This window comes from Echiichthys vipera (genome assembly GCF_963691815.1).
Source record: "Echiichthys vipera genome assembly, chromosome: 14".
Taxonomy (NCBI): domain Eukaryota; kingdom Metazoa; phylum Chordata; class Actinopteri; order Perciformes; family Trachinidae; genus Echiichthys; species Echiichthys vipera.
In genome coordinates this window covers 5,453,050-5,473,387 of record NC_139839.1, presented here as the reverse complement: position 1 = coordinate 5,473,387, position 20,338 = coordinate 5,453,050, and the positions used below count along the sequence as shown (strand labels likewise).

The window sequence follows — 20,338 nt, the reverse complement described above, 5'->3', positions numbered from 1 at the left end:
TTACCAGGATTTTCGCGTACACGTACCGGGATTTTCAGGTACATGTTACCAGGATTTCCAGGTACATGTATCAGGATTTATTTAGCTATATGTACCAGGATTTTCGGCTATACAAACCAGGAATTTCAGGTACACATACCAGGATTTTCAGGTACATGTTACCAGGATTTTCAGATACACGTTACCAGGATTTTCAGATACACGTTACCAGGATTTTCAGATACACGTACCGGGATTTTCAGGTACATGTATCAGGATTTTTTTTAGCTATATGTACCAGGATTTTCGGCTATACAAACCAGGATTTTCAGGTACGTGTTAGCAGGATTTCCATGTATACGTAGCAGGATTTTCAGTTAGACGTACCAGGATCTTCAGGTACACGTTGCCAGGATTTTCAGGTACATGTTACCAGGATTTCCAAGTACACATACCAGGATTTTTAGCTATATGTACCAGGATTTTCAGGTACATGTTATCAGGATTTTCAGGTACACGTTATCAGGATTTTCAGGTACATGTTATCAGGATTTTCAGGTACACGTATCGGGATTTTCAGGTACGTGTTGCCAGGATTTTTAGCTATATGTACCAGGGTCTTCGGCTATACGAAACCAGGATTTTCAGGTAAACGTTACCAGGATTTTAGTTATACAAACCAGGATGTTTGGGTACACGTACTAGGTTTTTCATGTACACGTTGATTTTTAAGACACATAAATTTGATTAAAAAATAAAAGCTTTCACTTATAGGTTTGTAAGTAGTAGTCAAAGTCCCATATGTCCCTTTTAGAAACACTTAATACTCCATCTTTACCCCAGAAGCACCCAAACATCGAAGAATCCCAACGAGAAACACCAGTTTGTCTCCTCCGTGTATTCACTGTATTCTGTATTTCTCACCACTACTTGGCAGCCTCACTTCTCACGCTCCCATGAGCCTTTATTATTCACACAGCTGTCCACATCATCATCATCAGCACACGCCAGAGCAGGAATAATAATAAAAAGAGTTTGACACAGCGGAAAGTCCAGAGCGATGTTTTCTGGCGTTCACATCAGGTGCAGTCAGCCGTGTTCATTCACATAATCCGGCTCGTCTGTGACAAAAGAAGGTGAAACAAACAACTTGATTAATGTTTCAACTCTTTTAACACGAGAGCAGCAGCAGCGGTGGTACACAGATCCTTCACTTCAGTAACAGCACAGTGTAACAACACCTAATAAATTCATATTATTTATATCTCTCACCGTCTTCTTGCTGCTGCAGAAACTCCGAGTTCTCGTAGTCGTCCTCATCTGTTTGGTCAAACACTAGCAGCAAACAGTATTTCAGAATAAAACCCAGTATTCATACTTCTCTCAAGTGTGTTATTCATTATTTCAGCTTCAGTGTAATGATTTAATGATCACACACACTGTTACCTTCTTTTATGGGCAGGGATGTGATGATGTTAGCATAGACACCTGGAGTTTCAGCACCATCTGTAAAAGCATGAAAAAGTGCGTCACGTTAAAACGTTTGGTGCTAAACAGATTTTAATTTAATTAGTTTAAAGGTTCTCACCAGTTGTGCTTCCTTTAGTTTGTTCATTTTCATACACTGAGAACGGGAGAGGAGCTCTGTAAAACAAGGCACAAATGTGACTTTTTAGCCTTTTAATTCTGTGTTAATATAGAAAGATACATGTTTAGATATTTACATAAAGGGCACGTTATTTATTAGACACATCCAGAGCATCCCACTGTAGACGTTGATGCCTCTGTGGTTTAGATTTGAGTTTAGGTACAAAAGTAAAACATGGAAAAGAGAAATTTAACACTTAAACTACTTTAATGAGTCTTAAATATTCATTAAAACCCACAAATTCTGTCCATTACACCAGAAAATAGATATTTTAGTTACAAAAAACTAAAATAAACTGACGTTATTTGCTGCTCTGTGTGCCCTGAATTGCCCCCCGGCGACAAATAAAGTTTATTGAATTTGAATTTGAATAAAAGTCTGCATTGAATCTAACTTAATTAAAAGTCAAAAAAGTATCAGCATCAAAATAAACAACGGTCTCTCCACTTCTGAACGCATCAAAATAACCTGAATGCTTCTGTTAATTGATTTTCATATGTATGTATATCTATATATGTATATATATATATATACATATATAGATACATATATATGTATATATATATACAGTATATATATGTATATATATATGTATATATATATATACATATATATGTATATATATATATGTATATACATATATATATATATACATATATATGTATATATATATATATATATATATATATATATATATAGATATTAATACTAGTATTAGAGTGATAAAATGTATAAAAGCACTTTAAACTTACACATATGTGTGCTCCAGGTTTCCTGTGTGAGCTGCAGAAACAGTTACATCGTTAAAATGACGAACCCTTCAAAATAAAAGTGTTTATTCAGGATTAGGTGTGAACTCACCTTCTGAGACATTTTCATAGTCTGACGGTTCATCTATTGCACCTGTAACATAATTTAAACTTCTGTTTGTATAATAATAATATTAATAATAACAATAAGAGCTGCTGCTGTTTAAAAAGTTAGTATGAACACAAACACACGAGGATCTTACCGGTGGAAAAATCCTCAAATTCCTCTTGAATTTCACTGAAAAACAAATAAATAATTACTTTATTTTGGTCATATTTAATATTTAATATTGACCAATATTAAAGTCCTATTTATTCATGCATTTATTTAGTAGTTAATTCATTTATTTATTTCTTAATTAATTGATTTATCTTCATTTCTTCTTCTTCTTATTTTTTTAATCCTGATATTTTATTTACACATAGACTCAGACTAAGGAAATTTAAATGATGTATTTCTTCCTGTATTTATTTATTTATTTATATTTCTTATTATTATTATTATTTTACTTCTGAGATTTTATTAAGACTAAGTCTCTTTATTGATCCCTTTGGAAATTTTAATGATGTATTTATTCATTTATTTATTTATTTATTCCTGTATTTATTTAGTAGTTAATTCATTTATTTATTAATTAATTAATTAATTTATCTTCATTTCTTCTTATTTTTTTAATCTTGAGATTTTATTTACACTAAGACGTCTCTTTATGACTCCCACAAGGAAACTTAAATGATGTATTTATTCCTGTATTTATTTATTTATTTAATAATTCATTTATTAATTCATTTCTTAATTAATTTATTTATTTATTCATTTATTTATCTTTATTTTTTATTATTATTTTATTTTAATTCTGAGCTTTTATTCAGACTTAGACTTCTCTTTATTTAAGGACATTTAAATTATGTATTTATTTCTGTATTTATTTATTTATTAATTCATTTATTTGTCTTTATTTCTTATAATTATTATTAATATTTTAATTCTGAGAATTTTTTAGACGTAGACGTCTCTTTAATGATCCCTTTGGAAATTTAAATGATGTATTTGTTCCTGTATTTATTTATTTATTTGTACATTTATATATTGAGGCATACGTCACGTTTAGTCCTCCGTACGGAACAAATCCCCTGATCTTCTTAAATATAATCTTTGGGCACAGATGAATAAATGTCAGTGGCTGTTGGTAAACAAAGATCAGCTGACGTGTGTCGGAGTTTACGTACACGGGGACTGAAGTCATCTGATTGGCTCTGGTGACTGGAGAACAAAACAATGCTGTTAAATATGCAGATTAATAATTAATAATAATAATTAATAATGTTAAGTAGTAAATCATCACTTACCTGTTTTTGACTGCGTCACAGCAAACACACTCCCCCCACGCTGGCTGTCAGGATCATTAACAAATGTTCATTTTAACAAAAGCACGACGACGACAACAACAACAACAACTTAGCACATGCAAAATAAAAATGCATCAAAATCAACGTTGCTCATCATTGATGCACCCCAGATAAAAAATAATTTAAATAAAAAAGCAGAAGTTTAGTTTACAGGAAATTATGTTTTTTTTAGGCCTGTGGATGTTCTCATGTGTCCAGGTCGTCGTTCTCCTCAAAGCAACTTCAGTCAAAAACAACTGGACTTGGTTATTTTGTCTAGGAAGACGTTTCACCTCTCATCCAAGAGGCTTCATCAGTTCATGTACGCATCTGACCAGGCTGGGACTGGACCAGGACCAGGACCAGGACCAGGACCAGGACCAGGACCAGGCCGGGACTGGACCAAGCTGGGACTGGACCAGGACCAGGCTGGGACTGGACCAGGACCTCTCACAAGGCCGATGATGTCACTGAAACCTACCTTTCAGTGACATCATCGGCCTTGTGAGAGGTTAAATACCTCTACCTAATAGACCAGGCAGGGACTGGACCAACTAACTGGTCCTGGTCCTGGTCCTGGTCCTGGTCCTGGTCCTGGTCCTGGTCCTGGTCCTGGTCCTGGTCCAGTCAATCCACATTTCGCTCCGTTCCTAGAAAGAGTGGGGGAAACTTTCTAATGTGGAACAAACTGTGAACACTCACAATATCTGTGCGTCGTAAACTTGATGCTCCTCGTGAATGATCTCTGCAAGAAACACAAAGGTGTGTGTGTGTGTGTGTGTGTGTGTGTGTGTGTGTGTGTGTGTGTGTGTGTGTGTGTGTGTGTGTGTGTGTGTGTGTGTGTGTGTGTGTGTGTGTGTGTGTGTGTGTGTGTGTGTGTGTGTGTGTGTGTGTGTGTGTGTGTGTGTGTGTGTGTGTGTGTGTGTTTGTGTTTTAAAGGAGTTCAAAACAGAAACTGGAAAATATGACATCATCATCAACTTATTTTTATAGTTTAAATAGTGCAAAAAAAAAATGTTTGATGTTGTATCCATAAAAACAAAACCGTGTTTTTTGACTTAATAAATAAATCATGATGTGCAGTTGAGAGGAGCTCGTTTTAATTATTTATTTTTTTATTTTAAGTCAATTTATTGAACATTTTAAATTATACAGACACAAAATAAAATCGTTAAGCTATAAAAAATAAAACAAATAATATTAATTATATTTTTAAATTTTAAGTCAATTTATTGAACATGAATATAATGAAATAAATAGATAAATGTTAATAAATGTTTAGATAAATAAATAAAAGAATAATGCATAATTAAAGAATATATAAATAAATGCAATAATAAATGTATGAATGAATAACTGCATAAATATAGGAATAAATGATTTAATAAATTCTGTAATAAATAGATAAACGCATGAATAAATGTTTAGATAAACAAATAAAATAATATAATTGATGCATAAATAAATAAATGCATAAATATTTAAATAAATTATTTAATAAATGCTGTAATAAATAGATAAACGCATGAATAAATGTTTAGATAAACAAATAAAATAATATAATTGATGCATAAATAAATAAATGCATAAATATTTAAATAAATTATTTAATAAATGCTGTGATAAATAGATAAACGCATGAATAAATGTTTAGATAAACAAATAAAAGACTGAAAAAGCAGCAGCAGCAAAAAAAAGAAAAGTTTTCTCTGCAAAATGTGCTCTGTGGTGTTGAAACAGCCCACATTTGACCCGGATAACAGTGTACACACACACACACACACACACACACACGCACACAGAGTCAGAGGAACACACACACACACACACACGCACACAGAGTCAGAGGAACACACACACACACACACACGCACACAGAGTCAGAGGAACACACACACACACACAGAGTCAGAGGAACACACACACTTACTGGATTTCTTTTTGCATCGCAGGCAGAGAGCAGACAGCAGACTCAGCGACACCACTGACGTCACTGTCAGGACTGCAGCCAGGACGCTGAAGTTTCCTACCATACCTGAAGGACACACAGACGCAGCATCACCGTGTGACAGCCCACACTTCTGCCGTCTGTCAGGGTTCAAGTTGCTTCTGTTTTTCCTGTGAGCAGTCGGAGCGGCCACAGGATGTGGTCGGCCGAAGCATAACTGAAACTTCAAACCTACACTTCAGTGCATCCAACGAGCATCTCACACACACACACACACACACACACACACACAGTCATGGAAAGTAGCCGAGTACACTTACTCAAGTACTTGTAACCATGGAAATACTCAACTACCCCAAATATTGGTTGTGTTTTCACTTAAAGGAGCTGGACTTGAAATACGTAAGGAAAGAGAAACGTGTGCTGGGAGGACTGAACATACAGGAGGACTGAACATACAGGAGGACTGAACGTACAGGAGGACTGAACGTACAGGAGGACTGAACATACAGGAGGACTGAACGTACAGGAGGACGTAACCTGGAACATCAACACCACAACCACCATCGAGAAAGCCCAACAGAGGCTGTACGTCCATGGTTGCTCCATAGAAAGCGTCCGGACTTACTGCATGTGTGTGTGGTTTGCCGGCTGCACAGTGGCCGACCGGAAAGCCCAATACAGCCCAGAAGATCAGTGGCTGCTCGCTCCCCACCCTGGACCCCACGCTGTCTCAGTAGGACTAAAAACATCCTGAGGGAATCGTCCCAACCAGGTCACCGACACTTTGAGTTATGGCCCTCAGCAGAGTGAGATGCTGCGTTTTGAAGCTACTCAATCGTAACCCATTGTCCTGACCCAGCTGACCTCATATAGGTTGGCATTTGAACGTCTCCAGCTCTTATATATATATATATATATATATATATATATATATATATATATATATATATATATATATTCAATATCAATTCAATTCAATTTTATTTGTAGTGCCAAATCATAACAAAAGTTATCTCAGGACACTTTACAAACTAGGTAGAGTCCACACTCTATGACTTATTTATGATTTACATCTCATCTCATCTCATCTTCAGCCTCTTATCCGGGGTCGGGTCTCTGGGGCAGCAGCTTTAGCAGGGGACCCCAAACTTCCCTTTCCCGGGCCACATTAACCAGCTCTAACTGGGGGATCCTGAGGCGTTCCCAGGCCAGTGTGGAGATCTAATCTCTCCACCTGGTCCTGGGTCTTCCCCGAGGCCTCCTCCCAGCTGGACGTGCCTGGAACACCTCCCTAGGGAGGCGCCCAGGGTTCATCCTTACCAGATGATCCTGAACCACCTCAACTGGCTCCTTTCAACGCAAAGGAGCAGCGGCTCTACTCCGAGTTCCTCACGGATGCTGAACTTCTCCCCCTCTCTCTAAGGGAGAGTCCAGCCCCCCTCCTGAGGAAACACATTTCGCCCGCGACCTATTTATGATTTACATAGACCCAACAATTCCCCCGTAGAGTACGGTGGCAACAATATATATATATATATATATATATATATATATATATATATATATGTATTTATGCACACAAACGATGAGTGTCTGCTCACTGGGTCAGAGGCTCAAAGTGAGGCCCACACACACGTATCCTCACTGGCACCAGTTTGTTCAGTATGTGGGAGAAGCTGGACTTCAAGTGGGCCTCTCATGAGCCAAACTGGGACATCTGCTGGTTCTCACGAGGGTTAAAGACGGCTTATATGGGCTGGTTTGATACGACTACTTTTTTATGGTGAAGCAGTGGAAGAAAATAGGTCAAAATTAAATATATATCAGCCCAAAGGGGGATCAAACACCAGTCCATCACTAACCCAAACTATGTTAGCTGCAGCGCTGCATGGAGGATCTTAAGCTCGACTGATGACTGTTTTCCATTTGTTCGATCTTTTTCCCTCAGCAGAGTGAAATCCTGATCAACCAGCTGAGGGAGGTCACTGGCATCCAGGACCCGCAGATTCTCTACAGAGCCCTGAACGTAAGACACCATCAGCTTTAATGATCCCTGGTGTGATAAGCGATGTTACTGTGAGCTTATTTTCCCACAATGCAAGCCGGTAAATGACCTTTATAAAGCAAGTGTGACATCATCCCACCGTTGGGATTTTACAGATAGTGAAAGCACAGTAATAAGAATTCCCCCAGGAAAGTTGATAGGCCGGGTGGCAAGTGTCTTTTTTGACGGGGGGCCGCCATCGACAGACTTATAGCAGCATTAAGGAACAGGATCAGGGACAAAATCACAAGTCTTTCTGAAGCCGTCCCACTGTAATTGTTGCTGTTCAGGTCTCTGAATGCTCCGACTAACAGACTTAAGAACAGTTATTATCCAAAAGCTAAAACAGTGCTGAACACCGCAAACACCTTTACCTATGATGGTACATGATGCTCAGGGCCTCTGCAGTCTACTGTGTTTTCTTTTGTCTCCTTAAGCTGCTACGGTGTGTGTGTGCGTGTGCGTGTGCGTGTGCGTGTGCGTGTGCGTGTGCGTGTGCGTGTCTGTCTGTCTGTCTGTGTGTGTGTGTGTGTGTGTGTGTGTGCGTGTACGTGTGTGTGTGTGTGTGTGTGTAAGCTTGTTGTTTTAAATGCGTCTTTTAAAGGTCTAGCCTTTTCTTTTGGATGCTTTTAATGTGAAATTATTTCTTCACTTTAAGGGATTGTACTGTTAATCTCCTTGTACTGGTACAACGACACTAAAGACACTTAAATTCAGCGTCCTCGTCTGTCTTTCCACCTGCTTCTCCAAACTGGCGGCGTGCAGATCATCCTCTACTGTCCCTAACACACCGATTATGAATAAACACCCCACTTTCAAACATCTGTGGCTCACTGTTAACGTATTAAGTTGCTGCATTTAAGTGCTACCTCCATCCAGAGGTGGAGTACTAATAATAAAAACCAAGAGTCCTACTTCAGGGCAAACACACACACACACACACACACACACACACACACACGCAACAGCTGCAACAACAACTGGAGATAAAAATCTTTAATAAAGTCGTGTTTTACCTTCAGCGGTCCGGCTGCCTTCATTCTTCTCTCAGAGGCAGCAGCACGAGCTGTGTTTCCTCTTTCACCTCGCCACATCCGTCACACCGAAGGCCGAGAAGAGCCGCCTGAAGAGTGGGCACAGACGCAGCGCTCTGGCTCAGCTGTGTGTACTCTTTATTATATTACAATCCAGTCTTTTTCAAGATCATTAGTGATGTTTTTTAAAGTGTTTTTTTTCATGTCTTGTTGTATGCACTCATGGAAAAAGGTGCTTTTTACTTTTTACTTAAATAAAAAGCAGCAAAACTGCTCTGGAAACAAACTCTGTTACAAGTAAAACTCCTGCAAAACACCAGCTGTGGCATAAATGGACATAAAAAGACGAGTCAAATACTCAGTAGAATGTATATGTATGTATATATTTATAATATATATATTATTGGATTATAATGATGTATTCCTGTCGATAGTTTCAAACTTTATATTCTGCTGGTTAGTTTAATCTATAATAATACATCATAATTATTATATTTTGTTATTAATCTGAATCTGAATAATAACTTAAGCTGTAAAAGATATTTAGTGCTGTAAAAAGTACAATATTTACCTCTGAGATGTAGTTACATCACTTTAACAAATTATTTATTAGTCAAAAAATAAAAGCAGATAAGTAAACACAGTACAAACACACTCACTATAAATATCATATACTAAAATAATGCAGTTTGCATCTTTTGTGGCAGTTTTGCATTTATTTTTAGTCATTTTGAATCTATTTTTTCAAGCGTAATTTTGTTATATTAGTTTTCCTTGAGGATTTGATTTATTCATTAAATACACTTTTCTGGCATATTTTATTTTATTCACATATTTAATTTTTTTTACATAATTTTACTTAATTCTTTCATGCACATTTGATTTTATTTTGTTTTTTCTGGCAGATTTGATTTATCATTAAATACATTGTTCTAACATATTTTATTTTATTCACATATTTAATTTTTTTTACATAATTTTCTTAATTTTTTTCATGCACATTTTATTTTATTTTGTTTTTTCTTGCATATTTTATTTATTCATTAAATTCATTTTTCTAACGGGTCTTATAACTGAGCGTTCCTTGACGTGATGACGTCATGATACGTCAGAGCACGTAGGCGCGTTGAGCCCGGACGTCGCTGGGGCCCAGCTAACCCACAACACTGAAACATTTAGCACACTTTGGAGTTTGTACACTTCCCAACTCCCGCTGTCGCTGTTGAGGCGGGGGTGTGTTCCTGCGGCAGGTCGCGCCCTACCCTCTGTTGTTGTTGTTGTTGTTGTTATTATTGTTTTTGTTTTTATTTGTATTATAACAGTCGCACTGATTCCGTTGACGCCTCCCGAGTTGGCTCGCCGCGCGCATGCAGCAGAATGGCTCGAGCGGTTCCAACGGTTCCAACGGCTGCGGCGGTGGCGGTGGCGGTGGCGGCGGCGCCAGGGACCGCCCGGCTCCGTCCTTCAGCCCGCTGCTGCCCGGCGCCACCACCCGTGTGAGGCGGTTCATTCAGGAGAGACGGGCGCTGCCTTTACCCAGAGTCATGGTGGTGTTCTCGGCCGCGGGTGACACCGAGAGACCGGGGGATGATGCCATGTCCAGCTCGGACACCGCTGCCAACCCCGAGGATGAGTTCCGAAAGCCGGCCTCCCCAGCGCCGAGCTTCGCCCTCGCCAAGCCGCTCCGCTGCGCGCTCAACACACCGGAGCAGGAGGTAGGAGAGGCCCGCTTCACAGGACTGTTTCACCGGGGGGACATCACGTTAAACCCGCACACACTGACAGGATATTTAGCCTCCTTAATTACCTGCGGTGGAGCAAGTAATTAGACCTTTTACTTAAGCAAAAGTACACATTTATTAGCATCAACTTATACTTAAAATTAAGTAAAAGTAATTTTATAATATATATATATTATATTATTGGAATATAATGATGTATTCCTGTACATAGTTTCAAACTTTATATTCTGCTGGGTAGTTTAATTCATAATAATACATCATAATTATTATATTGTATGTTATTAATCTGAATTTGCATAATAACTAAAGCTCTAAAAGACATTTGGTGCTGTAAAAAGTACAATATTTACCTCTGAGACGTAGTTACATCACTTTAACTAATTATTTATTAGTCAATAAATAAAAGCAGACAAGTAAACACAGTACAAATACACTCTTTATAACTATCATGTACTAAAATAATGCAGTTTGTATCTTTTGTGGCATTTTTTCCTCTATTTTAAGTCATTTTGCATCATTTGTGGTGGCTTTTCATCTCTTTTTAGCCATTTTCCATCTTTTGTGGTGGTTTTTCATCTATTTGTAGACATTTAGCATCGTTTTTGGGCAGTTTTGCATCTATTTGTAGACATTTAGCATCGTTTTTGGGCAGTTTTGCATCTATTTGTAGACATTTAGCATCTTTTTGTGGTGGTTTTTCATCTCTTTTTAGTCATTTTGCAACTATTGCGGTGTTTTTTTCATCTATTTTTAGACATATAGCTTCTTTTTGTGGTGGTTTTTCATCTATATCAGTCATTTTGAATCTTTTTCTGGTAGTTTGCATCTATTTTTTTGTCATTTTGCATCTCAGCATCTCATATCAGAAGTGTATTAAGTAATTAAAATAAGCTCCACATTTACAAGCTGCAACATTAAAGTGTAAACACAAAAATGCATTTACTCAGTACTTTTGATTATTTTGATGTTAATACTTTTGTACGTTTACTTAAGGAAACATTGCTTATTAAATGTTTGAAGGAAGGAGTTGTTTTTACACGGCAGTATTGCTTAAGTAAAGGTCCTTAAATGAGAATTTAGCCACTTATGCAGGGGTCAGGGGTCAGGTGAGGGGCTGAGCCCTGCCATCATGATTGGCTGGCAGTTGTGTCACATGACTTGAGTTAATGAGTGAGCATGTGACATTATGGAAGTACACAAACAGCAGAATAATCCTCTTACTTACATGTCTGACAGTTAAATCAGGCTGTATGAATAATCCAGAGGTGTTAAATTAGCTTTCTGTGCGACGCATAAACATAAACCAGTCTACGTTATAGGCAAAGATTAAACTCTTCATATCATTAAAACAAACAAATAATTAAAGAGCCACACCTTTTTACAGGGGTCCTGTTATGCTTGCATCTATGCAGTTTGCAGATCTATGCAGATGCAGTTTTGCAGCTATTTTTAGACATTTAGCATCTTTTTGTGGTGGTTTTGCAGCTATTTTTAGACATTTAGCATCTTTTTGTGGGGGTTTTGCATCTATTTTTAGACATTTAGCATCTTTTTGTGGTGGTTTTGCATCTATTTTTAGTCATTTTGCATCTTTTTGTGGTGATTTTTCATCTATTTTTAGTCATTTTGCATCTTTTTGTGGTGATTTTTCATCTATTTTTAGACATTTAGCATCTTTTTGTGGTGGTTTTGCAGCTATTTTTAAGACATTTTGAATCTTTTTCTGGCAGTTTGCTTTTATTTTTAGTCCTATTGCGTCTTTTGTTGCAGTTTTGAAACCATTTTTAGACATATTGTTTAATTTGTGGTGATTTTGCAGCTATTTTTAGACATTTAGCATCTTTTTGTGGTGATCTTTCATCTATTTTAATAAAGAGTAATTACTAAGGCTTTTAATTAAAAATATTTAAATGTTTTATGAAATGTTGGTATTTGAATTGCATTAGACTTCAGTGTTTATTGTTGTTAAAGATAAATGGTGTTGTTAATAAATGCTGTATTTAAACAGACAGTATTTCTCTGGCTGGGCCTTTTTCAGTCGAGTTATCGCTTTAATTCATCTTCTACATCCCTGCAACACTTTTTATTTTATGTATAAGAAGCTGCGCCTTATATAAGGTTGAGAATGCTGAGTGGCCGGTAACTTTTGAAAACCCCTAGCCACAGTGGCTGGTGAGCAAAAACGTTAGTGAATACACTGGTAAAAATATCTTGTATTCACTCAGAATGTAAAAAGTTGGATTTTAAAACCATTTATTAACATAAAAAGCATCTAACAATTGGTATTCAGACGTTTAATATTGACTTAAAAACCCCCTGAGACGTCTGGAAATCTGAGTCTGAAAAAGTCTGGGATGTAGAAACAGAAAATGTGCGAGAGCCCTGAATATGTGTTGCTTCTGTCGCTCATCGGACCCTTAATTAAGATCACGCCTGCTACAACATGTCCGTGTGTGTTGTTTTTTGTTTAAAAAGCGTTATTGATGATTTCTGACGGCAGAAATCGCTGCTTTATCGCCCCTCAGTCCGCTGTTCGCTACATGTAGCTACATGCTAGTGGCAGTAATAAGGACCAGCGTGGAGGAGACCAGGAAGATCATTCTTGAAGGTGTTAGTTCGTAGTAAAATAGTAAAATAGGCCCTTTTGTATCATCTCATGATGTCAAAATAAATGTTATAAATAGACTTAAATAACACGCTTTTGTCGTTGTACTTTCGAGCGGTAAATTCTCAAACTATGTCTTCTTCTTTCATCCCTTCAGCACAAACATCACAGTCTCACTTTCGTTTCCTTCGTCTCCTGCTGTAGTTTCCAGAGGTCATCTCTCTGAACGTCGGGGGCACGTACTTCACCACACGCCTCTCCACGCTGCGGCGATACGAGGACACCATGTTGGCCGCCATGTTCAGCGGGCGTCACTACATCCCGCGGGATGCTGAGGGACGCTACTTCATCGATCGGGATGGAGCCTATTTTGGGTGAGTTGCATCGTGTGTTTGTGCGTGAGCTGTTTTTAGAAGAGGGGGCGCAGATTCGACCAGTAGGTCCTTCGACGTGTTCTGGGCCAACGGGCTGTGCACAGACATGTCAGCGGCCCCAGAATTCAAAGAGTCATCTTTTACTTTCTATTTTAAGACATTTTGCCACTTTTTCTGTCAGTTTGCATCTATTTCTAGTCATTTTTTATCATTTGTGGCGGTTTTGCATCTATTTCTAGTCAATTTTTATCATTTGTGGCGGTTTTGCATCTATTTCTAGTCAATTTTTATCATTTGTGGCGGTTTTGCATCTATTTCTAGTCAATTTTTATCATTTGTGGCGGTTTTGCATCTATTTTTAGTCATTTTGCATCTTATTGCGGTGGTTTTGCATCTATTTTTAGTCATTTTGTATCTTTTTGTGGCGGTTTTGCATTTGTTTTTAGTCATTTTTCATCTTTTCGTGGTGGTTTTGAATCTATTTTTAGACATTTTACGTTTCTATGTAGTTGTTTTGTTTCTGTGGTCATTTCACATCTATATTTTGCGTGCCTTTTTGTGTCTCTTTGTCAGTAGAAATGCTTTTGACGTTCTTATTTCTGTTTAAATAGTTATTATTGAAGGAAAGCAGCAGTGTACAAAAGCAGACACCATCATCACTATCACACTGGTTTAATAGTTTCTTATTCATCTGCGAACACCTGTGAGAGGAGGGGGATTATGTGAGACCGTAGGAAGTGTATAAATGGCAACAGAGAGACTGGAGGATAAGAAAAGTTCACACTCTGCTGGCAGCTCATTATATTCTGACAGGTGTGTGTGTGTGTGTGTGTGTGTGTGTGTGTGTGTGTGTGTGTGTGTGTGTGTGTGTGTGTGTGTGTGTGTGTGTGTGTGTGTGTGTGTGTGTGTGTGTGTGTGTGTGTGTGTGTGTGTGTGTGTGTGTGTGTGTGTGTGTGTGTGTGTGTGTGTGTGTGTGTGTGTGTGTGTGTGTGTGTGTGTGTGTGTTTATTATTAGTGCAGAACAACAGTTTAATAAATGTCCTCAGGGACTCACAAACTGCTAGTGCAATACCTACACTCTTTTATAACAGTCTTGTACAGTTATCCTCCTGCCTGGTGCACTACAGGTTTGCATCTTTTATGTTGTCTGAATTAATTTATTTTATGTACTGGACTCAATATAGATCTCATCTTTTTTCATAAAGTGATAGTTGGGATGTTTAAAGTGGAGCTGTAGGAGGTAAATACAGTAGATGATGGTCGGCACAAAATAGCAATATGAGTCTAAGTGTACGCTATATTTAGAATATTTTCAGCGCTTTCCCTCGCCGTCAGACGTCCCTTTACGACGTGGAACTGAAGCTGTTTGCTCTATTTCAAAGCCTCCAGACTCCTTTTGACAAAAACAGAAATTTTACCTCAAAGAACTCAGGAGATAAAGGTCGACCGCTGCCTCCATCGGTTAGTTAGTTTGTGTTATTGTGTGACTTTGGTGTTTTAAAGGGTTATTTTGGATTCACCAAAGTCACAATGTGTTGATGTTTAGCTGGTATAATGTTTACAGCATCATTTACCGTGCTACAGTCGTGGAGCCATTAACATAAATGAACGTGATGACAAGCTGAGTCGAGGTGTAAGAAGTGATGTGAGGGGGTGATTATGAAAGATTTAAACAGAAGAAAGCAACGGAACGAGACAAAGAAAGACATTTTCATCTTTACCTACTCTGAGATAACTTTTGTTGTGATTTGGCACTGTAAATAAAATTGAATTGAATATAAAAATGTATATCATTTAAAAACATGTGTGTGGCTTACACAGGGCTTGGACCCTGTCCCCAGTTTTGAATAATCATGCGTTTCTCCCTTCCTGCACTGATCCTGCGTTTCGCATGAGGTCGGATAAAGGCCTCAAAAAACTAAATGACCTGTACGACGAAGAGGTTTTTGCGTCCTTTGCATCCATGTCGGACAAATACAGCCTGACCAACAGCCACTTTTTTATCCGTACCTTCAAATAAGACATTTTATCCAAAAGCAATTCCCACATTTTCCAAACCGCCCCCGTTCCTGTCTCTCAACGTACAACACAAGCGACTGATGTCTGTCATTTATAATGAGATTCCTCCTCTGAGCCGAGCCGAGCCCCCACTGCCTCACCTAAAGGTGCACAGGAAAAGGATTTGGGGGTAGACGTCACTGAGGCCCAGTGGAGGGACGTTTTAACTCACCCTCATCCTCGATTTGTGGGATTCATGCCTGTCGAAAATTTACTCAAGAGATTTGCGGAGGGGGAAATTGTTTAGGTGCAAGTAGTATGTAGTACGGTTTTGAGTGGATTTGTTGTAGTGACCCCTCTTTCCATTTAAAGGGACATCCTGAACTTCCTGCGAGAAGGTGAGCTTCCACACAGGGAGCGGGTGCGCGCGGTGCACAGAGAGGCTCAGTACTACGCCATCGGCCCGCTGCTGGACAGCCTGGAGGACACGCAGCCGCTCACAGGGGAGAAGGTTCGGCAAGCTTTCCTCGACCTGATGCCCTACTACAGAGGTACCCGGAGTCTGGAGCGTGGCTGTTAACGTTAAATGTTATTCAGAGTCTGACACTGAGAAGTATGTGAGTCCATCTGCTTTAGACTCAGCGTGTTTACCTGCAGTTTAAAAACCGGATTATATTCAGGTTAAGTCAATACTACGTCACGTAAACACTTTACCTTGAGTATGATTGGAGTTCTCATGCTCGGGTTGACTGACCTGGATAACTCCTTCAGTAATGGTATCGTGCATGTTAACCGGGGTCAGATAAGGTCACGCGTCCGCACATGCTTCGTAGGTTATAACTGCCCCTCCCCACTTCGCTACAGTGGGTCTTGACCCGCAAATAGAAAAGATCAGGAAGCGACAGCGCCCAAAACAACAGCAACAACACAAGTTTTACCTTTAAACCCACTGAGGACTTCACCATGGCGACTAACATCACCACCAAGAAGACATGTTCTGTCCAAAAGTCGTCCGTGTTCTCCGCACTTTCCAAGCTGTTGTGATTTTGCCAAAAGGTCAAAGTAGACAAACATGTATTCAGACCAGTTGTACGTTGGCAGAGCGCCACCTGTTGTACCGGAGGAAGAGTGACTGTCATTCTGAACACTCTTCCACGCTCATGGATACGAGGAGAACTGCAGTAACCTTGTTATTAACTTAACCGGTTACTGCGGGGACTGTAAACGCACTGAGATGAAATCAGAGAATATTTGCACACATTTATTGTTCATTGGGGTTTTCTAAAATAAAGAAAGAATCTGCTGAGCCTGCTACGAGCTGCCTTTGTCATTATGACTTAGACAGACTTAGACTTAGACAAACTTTATTGTCATTCACACACATTTCCATGTATACAAACGAAATTCCGTTGCAAGGCTCCAGAAACCACCAAAAAATATACAATATAAAAGGTAAATATAAAATATAAAAGGAGGCAAGACATAGACATATCTACAACAAATAAAATATAAAATAAAATAAAATAAAATATAAAATAAAATAAAATATAGCATCTAAGAAGCTGCTGAACCTCTTACCAGAGGGCAGCAGGGAGAACAGAACATGATGGGGGCGAGAGGGGTCCTTGATGATGGACTCTGCCCTGGTCAGGCAGCGTCTGCGTGCAGTCTCGTGGATAGCAGGAAGAGCTGTACAGATGATACCCTCCGCTGTTCTCACCACACTTACTACACGTTTCCAGTCTGAGGCGTTGCAGGCCCCAGACCAGAGAGAGATGCAGCTGGTTAAAATGCTTATAACGACACGCTCGACCATTGTTTCTTTTTCTTCTCTGCCATGACGACTCTATTCACACGTTTCCAGCAGCGTAGACGCATGAGTTTGATTTCATTGTTTTCACGATAAAGTACCAGAAAGAAAAATGGCGACGTTGATAAAAAAAATTGACAAAATCAGAGCGAACGATTCTGATTCCCATTTGTCAACGGCTCTCGACTGGAGCTGATTCTGGTTTCACATCCGTCTCAGAGAAGGAGTTTGATTCTGATTTAAATTGCTGCATTCAAAGGGCGAGTCCACAAAAAGACTGTGAAGCTTCTGCTGATGCTAAACCTGCACAAATGAGACAAACTGTGTCTCGGTACAACTATACACTCGGGGAGCGTCCATCTTTACATGCAGTCTATGATCCGGACCCGTGGCTCACTCTCTGAACATGTTGTTTTTCTTTTTCTCTTTGTCGTCGTTCTGAAAACAAAGACATTGTTTCTGCTTTGCCACATGAATAATTACAATCAGAAGCAAACGAGGGCAAATCAGCAATCAGCTGCAAAACTTTATGGATGTGTTTGTGCCGTAATATCATCAGCACCATATCTTTTGTGACTCAGACCTTGAGAGCAGCAGATAGCGCTCGCTATTGATGCACAACTCATGCAGTCGCAATCCATTCTCTGCTAATTTACCTTAACTTCCTTTGCGAGCTGTGAGTCACTAGATTAGGTAAGTCTGATTCCAACACACCCTCTGCCGAGCAGCTGAAAAGCACCAATACGTCCAAAGGATATTTCATTTGTTTTATTGTTTTTCTTTTCAGACAATCTGGAGCGCATTGTGGAGATCGCCAAACTCAGGGCCATGCAGAAGAAGGCGCGGTTCGCCAAGTTGAAGATCTGCGTCTACAAGGAGGAGATGCCCATCACGCCGTACGAGCGCCCCCTTTTTAACTCTCTGCGCTTCGAGCGCTCGGACAGCGAGGCCAAGCTGTTCGAGCATCACTGCGACGTGGACGTTTCCTTCGGACCCTGGGAGGCGGTGGCGGACGTTTACGACCTGCTGCACTGCATCGTCGGTGACCTGGCCGAGCGCGGCATCACCGCCGAGCAGCAGTGCATCGGCGTCTGCGACAAGCACCTCATCAACCATTACTACTGCAAGAGGCCCATCTACGAGTTCAAGATCACCTGGTGGTGAAGCCGGAGGGAGACGCGCGGCGCCGATGGGACCAAAGAGATGGATGCTCCATTTTTACTGCAGCTCAGCCCTTATTGTTTTTTTTTATACTGAAGATGCCGATATTTTGTGCTGACGTCTTAAAAAGTGGAAACGTGCTTCAACACATAAGTATTTTGCTGCCCCAAAACACTTTTTATTTTTATTTATTACCCAAGTGAAAAAACGCTCAAATGTCACTCAGTTGCCTCTTCATTGGGTTCTCCTGAAGTGAATGCACACTACGTACACTATAACGGTCGTTAAGGAGGATTTGTTGCGGAGTGCGTGAGTTTTTTCTAAGTGAACCGAACAAACAAACGTCAAATGAGTGTAAATACAGAAGCACTGCTGCTTTAAAGAGTAACGTAACGCCCTGTTTTTGCTGAACCTCCAGTGGTTTAACCCTCAACTTGATGCAGTGATGTGCAGGGGAACTCCAGGACTGTGTGTGCGTGTGCGTGTGTGCGTGCGTGCGTGTGTGTGTGTGTGTGTGTGTGTGTGTGTGTGTGTGTGTGTGTGTGTGTGTGTGTGTGTGTGTGTGTGTGTGTGTGTGTGTGTGTGTGTGTGTGTGTGTGTGTGTGTGTGTGTGTGTGTGTGTGTGTGTGTGTGTGTGTGTGTGTGTGTGTGTGTGTGTGTGTGTGTGTGTGTGTGTGTGTGTGTGAAAAAACCCACTCTTGACCACACCTGACGGTTCTGAAAAAGAGGAAAAAACGCAGATGTTCGGTCATTAAGTTGCGATGTAAAGGTCTATTCTTAGAGGAACGGTTCACCTTCAGACGGTATACAGTGTTTATAGTTCTCCCCTCCCTCGGCGCTCTGTGGTCCCACAAAAAAGGTTTTCTATCGAATGGCTTTAAGGAGAGCGGAACGGCTGACAAATGAAAGCACATCAGCGCAAACACTTCAACAGAGTCCCAACAAAACACAGCAAAAAGATCCTAAAACGTCTGAAAACCGTTGTAAAAGTCCGCGTGCAGCGTAATCAAAGTGTTTTTTATCCGTTCGTGGGCTCATGGAAACCCAAACACACCTTTTCTTTTGCTAAACAAAACATTTTTTGGTGTTTTTTTTGTTTCCTCTTCATGTTGAAGCCTGTTCTGGAGCCCGACTGATGCAGGAGTTTTGAGATCACAGGTATGGCGGGCGATAATGATGCTTTTCTGCGTGCACCGATATCCCTGCAAAGGTTCTTAGAAGGCTAACAAATGACTTTATTAGAGAACATTTATCATTATTATACATATATAATGTAGGACGTCAACCGAATCTAGAAATGAACACTCAGAAAATGAAGAATACATTCAAATAAATAGCTAAATAAACATCAGTGCTGTACGTTCAGCATTAAGAAAACACATTTTTAAATCAGCCCAAGCGTCGTGTTCTGCGTGATGTGTTCTGTAAAAAAGATTATTCATTCAACAGACAGAAAACTGGGACCGCAGAGAGCCGAGGGAAGTGAGTACTATAAACACTTTATATGGTTTTGAGTGAACTCTTCTTTTAAGTCACTTTTTAAAGGTCTAATCCTTAAATGAGGAGGTTTCAGACGGGGTTTGGAGTCCAGCACAGTCACTGCAGCTACATGCAGGTGAAGGAAAAACTACAAAGCCAAAAAAAGAATATGCTTCATGTTTGGTGCAGCTTCTGTACACGTGTTCATACAATCTGAAGCATATCTTTTCTGTATCCGTCTCGTCTGATTCACGGGATCGACCCAGAAAGTGTCTCCTTTGAGGCGTCGGATCTATTTGCTGGAGTTCTGCGGAT

General features: G+C 39.6%; 2 protein-coding genes across 2 annotated transcripts; one reads left to right on the top strand and one right to left on the bottom strand.

The window, feature by feature from the left end:
- Positions 1 to 1,022: 1,022 nt before the first annotated feature.
- Positions 1,023 to 8,857, bottom strand: LOC310956666 (uncharacterized protein). Its single transcript, XM_083926979.1, has 12 exons — positions 8,837 to 8,857; positions 5,756 to 5,860; positions 4,528 to 4,570; positions 3,787 to 3,830; positions 3,667 to 3,700; positions 2,640 to 2,674; positions 2,489 to 2,530; positions 2,380 to 2,410; positions 1,568 to 1,623; positions 1,426 to 1,485; positions 1,252 to 1,314; positions 1,023 to 1,100 (listed from the first exon to the last, which is right to left on the bottom strand). The coding sequence occupies exons 2-12, from the start codon at positions 5,856 to 5,858 to the stop codon at positions 1,069 to 1,071; spliced, it is 543 nt and encodes a 180-aa protein (XP_083783105.1). The 5' UTR covers positions 5,859 to 5,860; positions 8,837 to 8,857; the 3' UTR covers positions 1,023 to 1,068.
- A 1,171-nt stretch (positions 8,858 to 10,028) lies between these two features.
- On the top strand, positions 10,029 to 19,075 carry kctd7 (potassium channel tetramerization domain containing 7). Its single transcript, XM_083926970.1, has 4 exons — positions 10,029 to 10,569; positions 13,406 to 13,575; positions 15,946 to 16,124; positions 18,171 to 19,075. Exons 1-4 carry the CDS (start codon positions 10,222 to 10,224, stop codon positions 18,545 to 18,547), a joined length of 1,074 nt encoding a protein of 357 aa, XP_083783096.1. The 5' UTR covers positions 10,029 to 10,221; the 3' UTR covers positions 18,548 to 19,075.
- The last annotated feature ends 1,263 nt before the right edge of the window (positions 19,076 to 20,338 follow it).

Coding starts and splice junctions, on each gene's coding strand:
- LOC310956666 (XM_083926979.1), bottom strand. CDS start 5,858: ATGGTAGGAAACTTCAGCGTCCTGGCTGCAGTCCTGACAGTGACGTCA. Junction 3,831..4,527: donor GTTTACGACGCACAGATATT/GTGAGTGTTCAC, acceptor TGATCCTGACAG/CCAGCGTGGGGGGAGTGTGT. Junction 1,315..1,425: donor ATCCCTGCCCATAAAAGAAG/GTAACAGTGTGT, acceptor GTTTGCTGCTAG/TGTTTGACCAAACAGATGAG.
- kctd7 (XM_083926970.1), top strand. CDS start 10,222: ATGCAGCAGAATGGCTCGAGCGGTTCCAACGGTTCCAACGGCTGCGGC. Junction 10,570..13,405: donor TCAACACACCGGAGCAGGAG/GTAGGAGAGGCC, acceptor CTCCTGCTGTAG/TTTCCAGAGGTCATCTCTCT. Junction 16,125..18,170: donor CCTGATGCCCTACTACAGAG/GTACCCGGAGTC, acceptor TTTTCTTTTCAG/ACAATCTGGAGCGCATTGTG.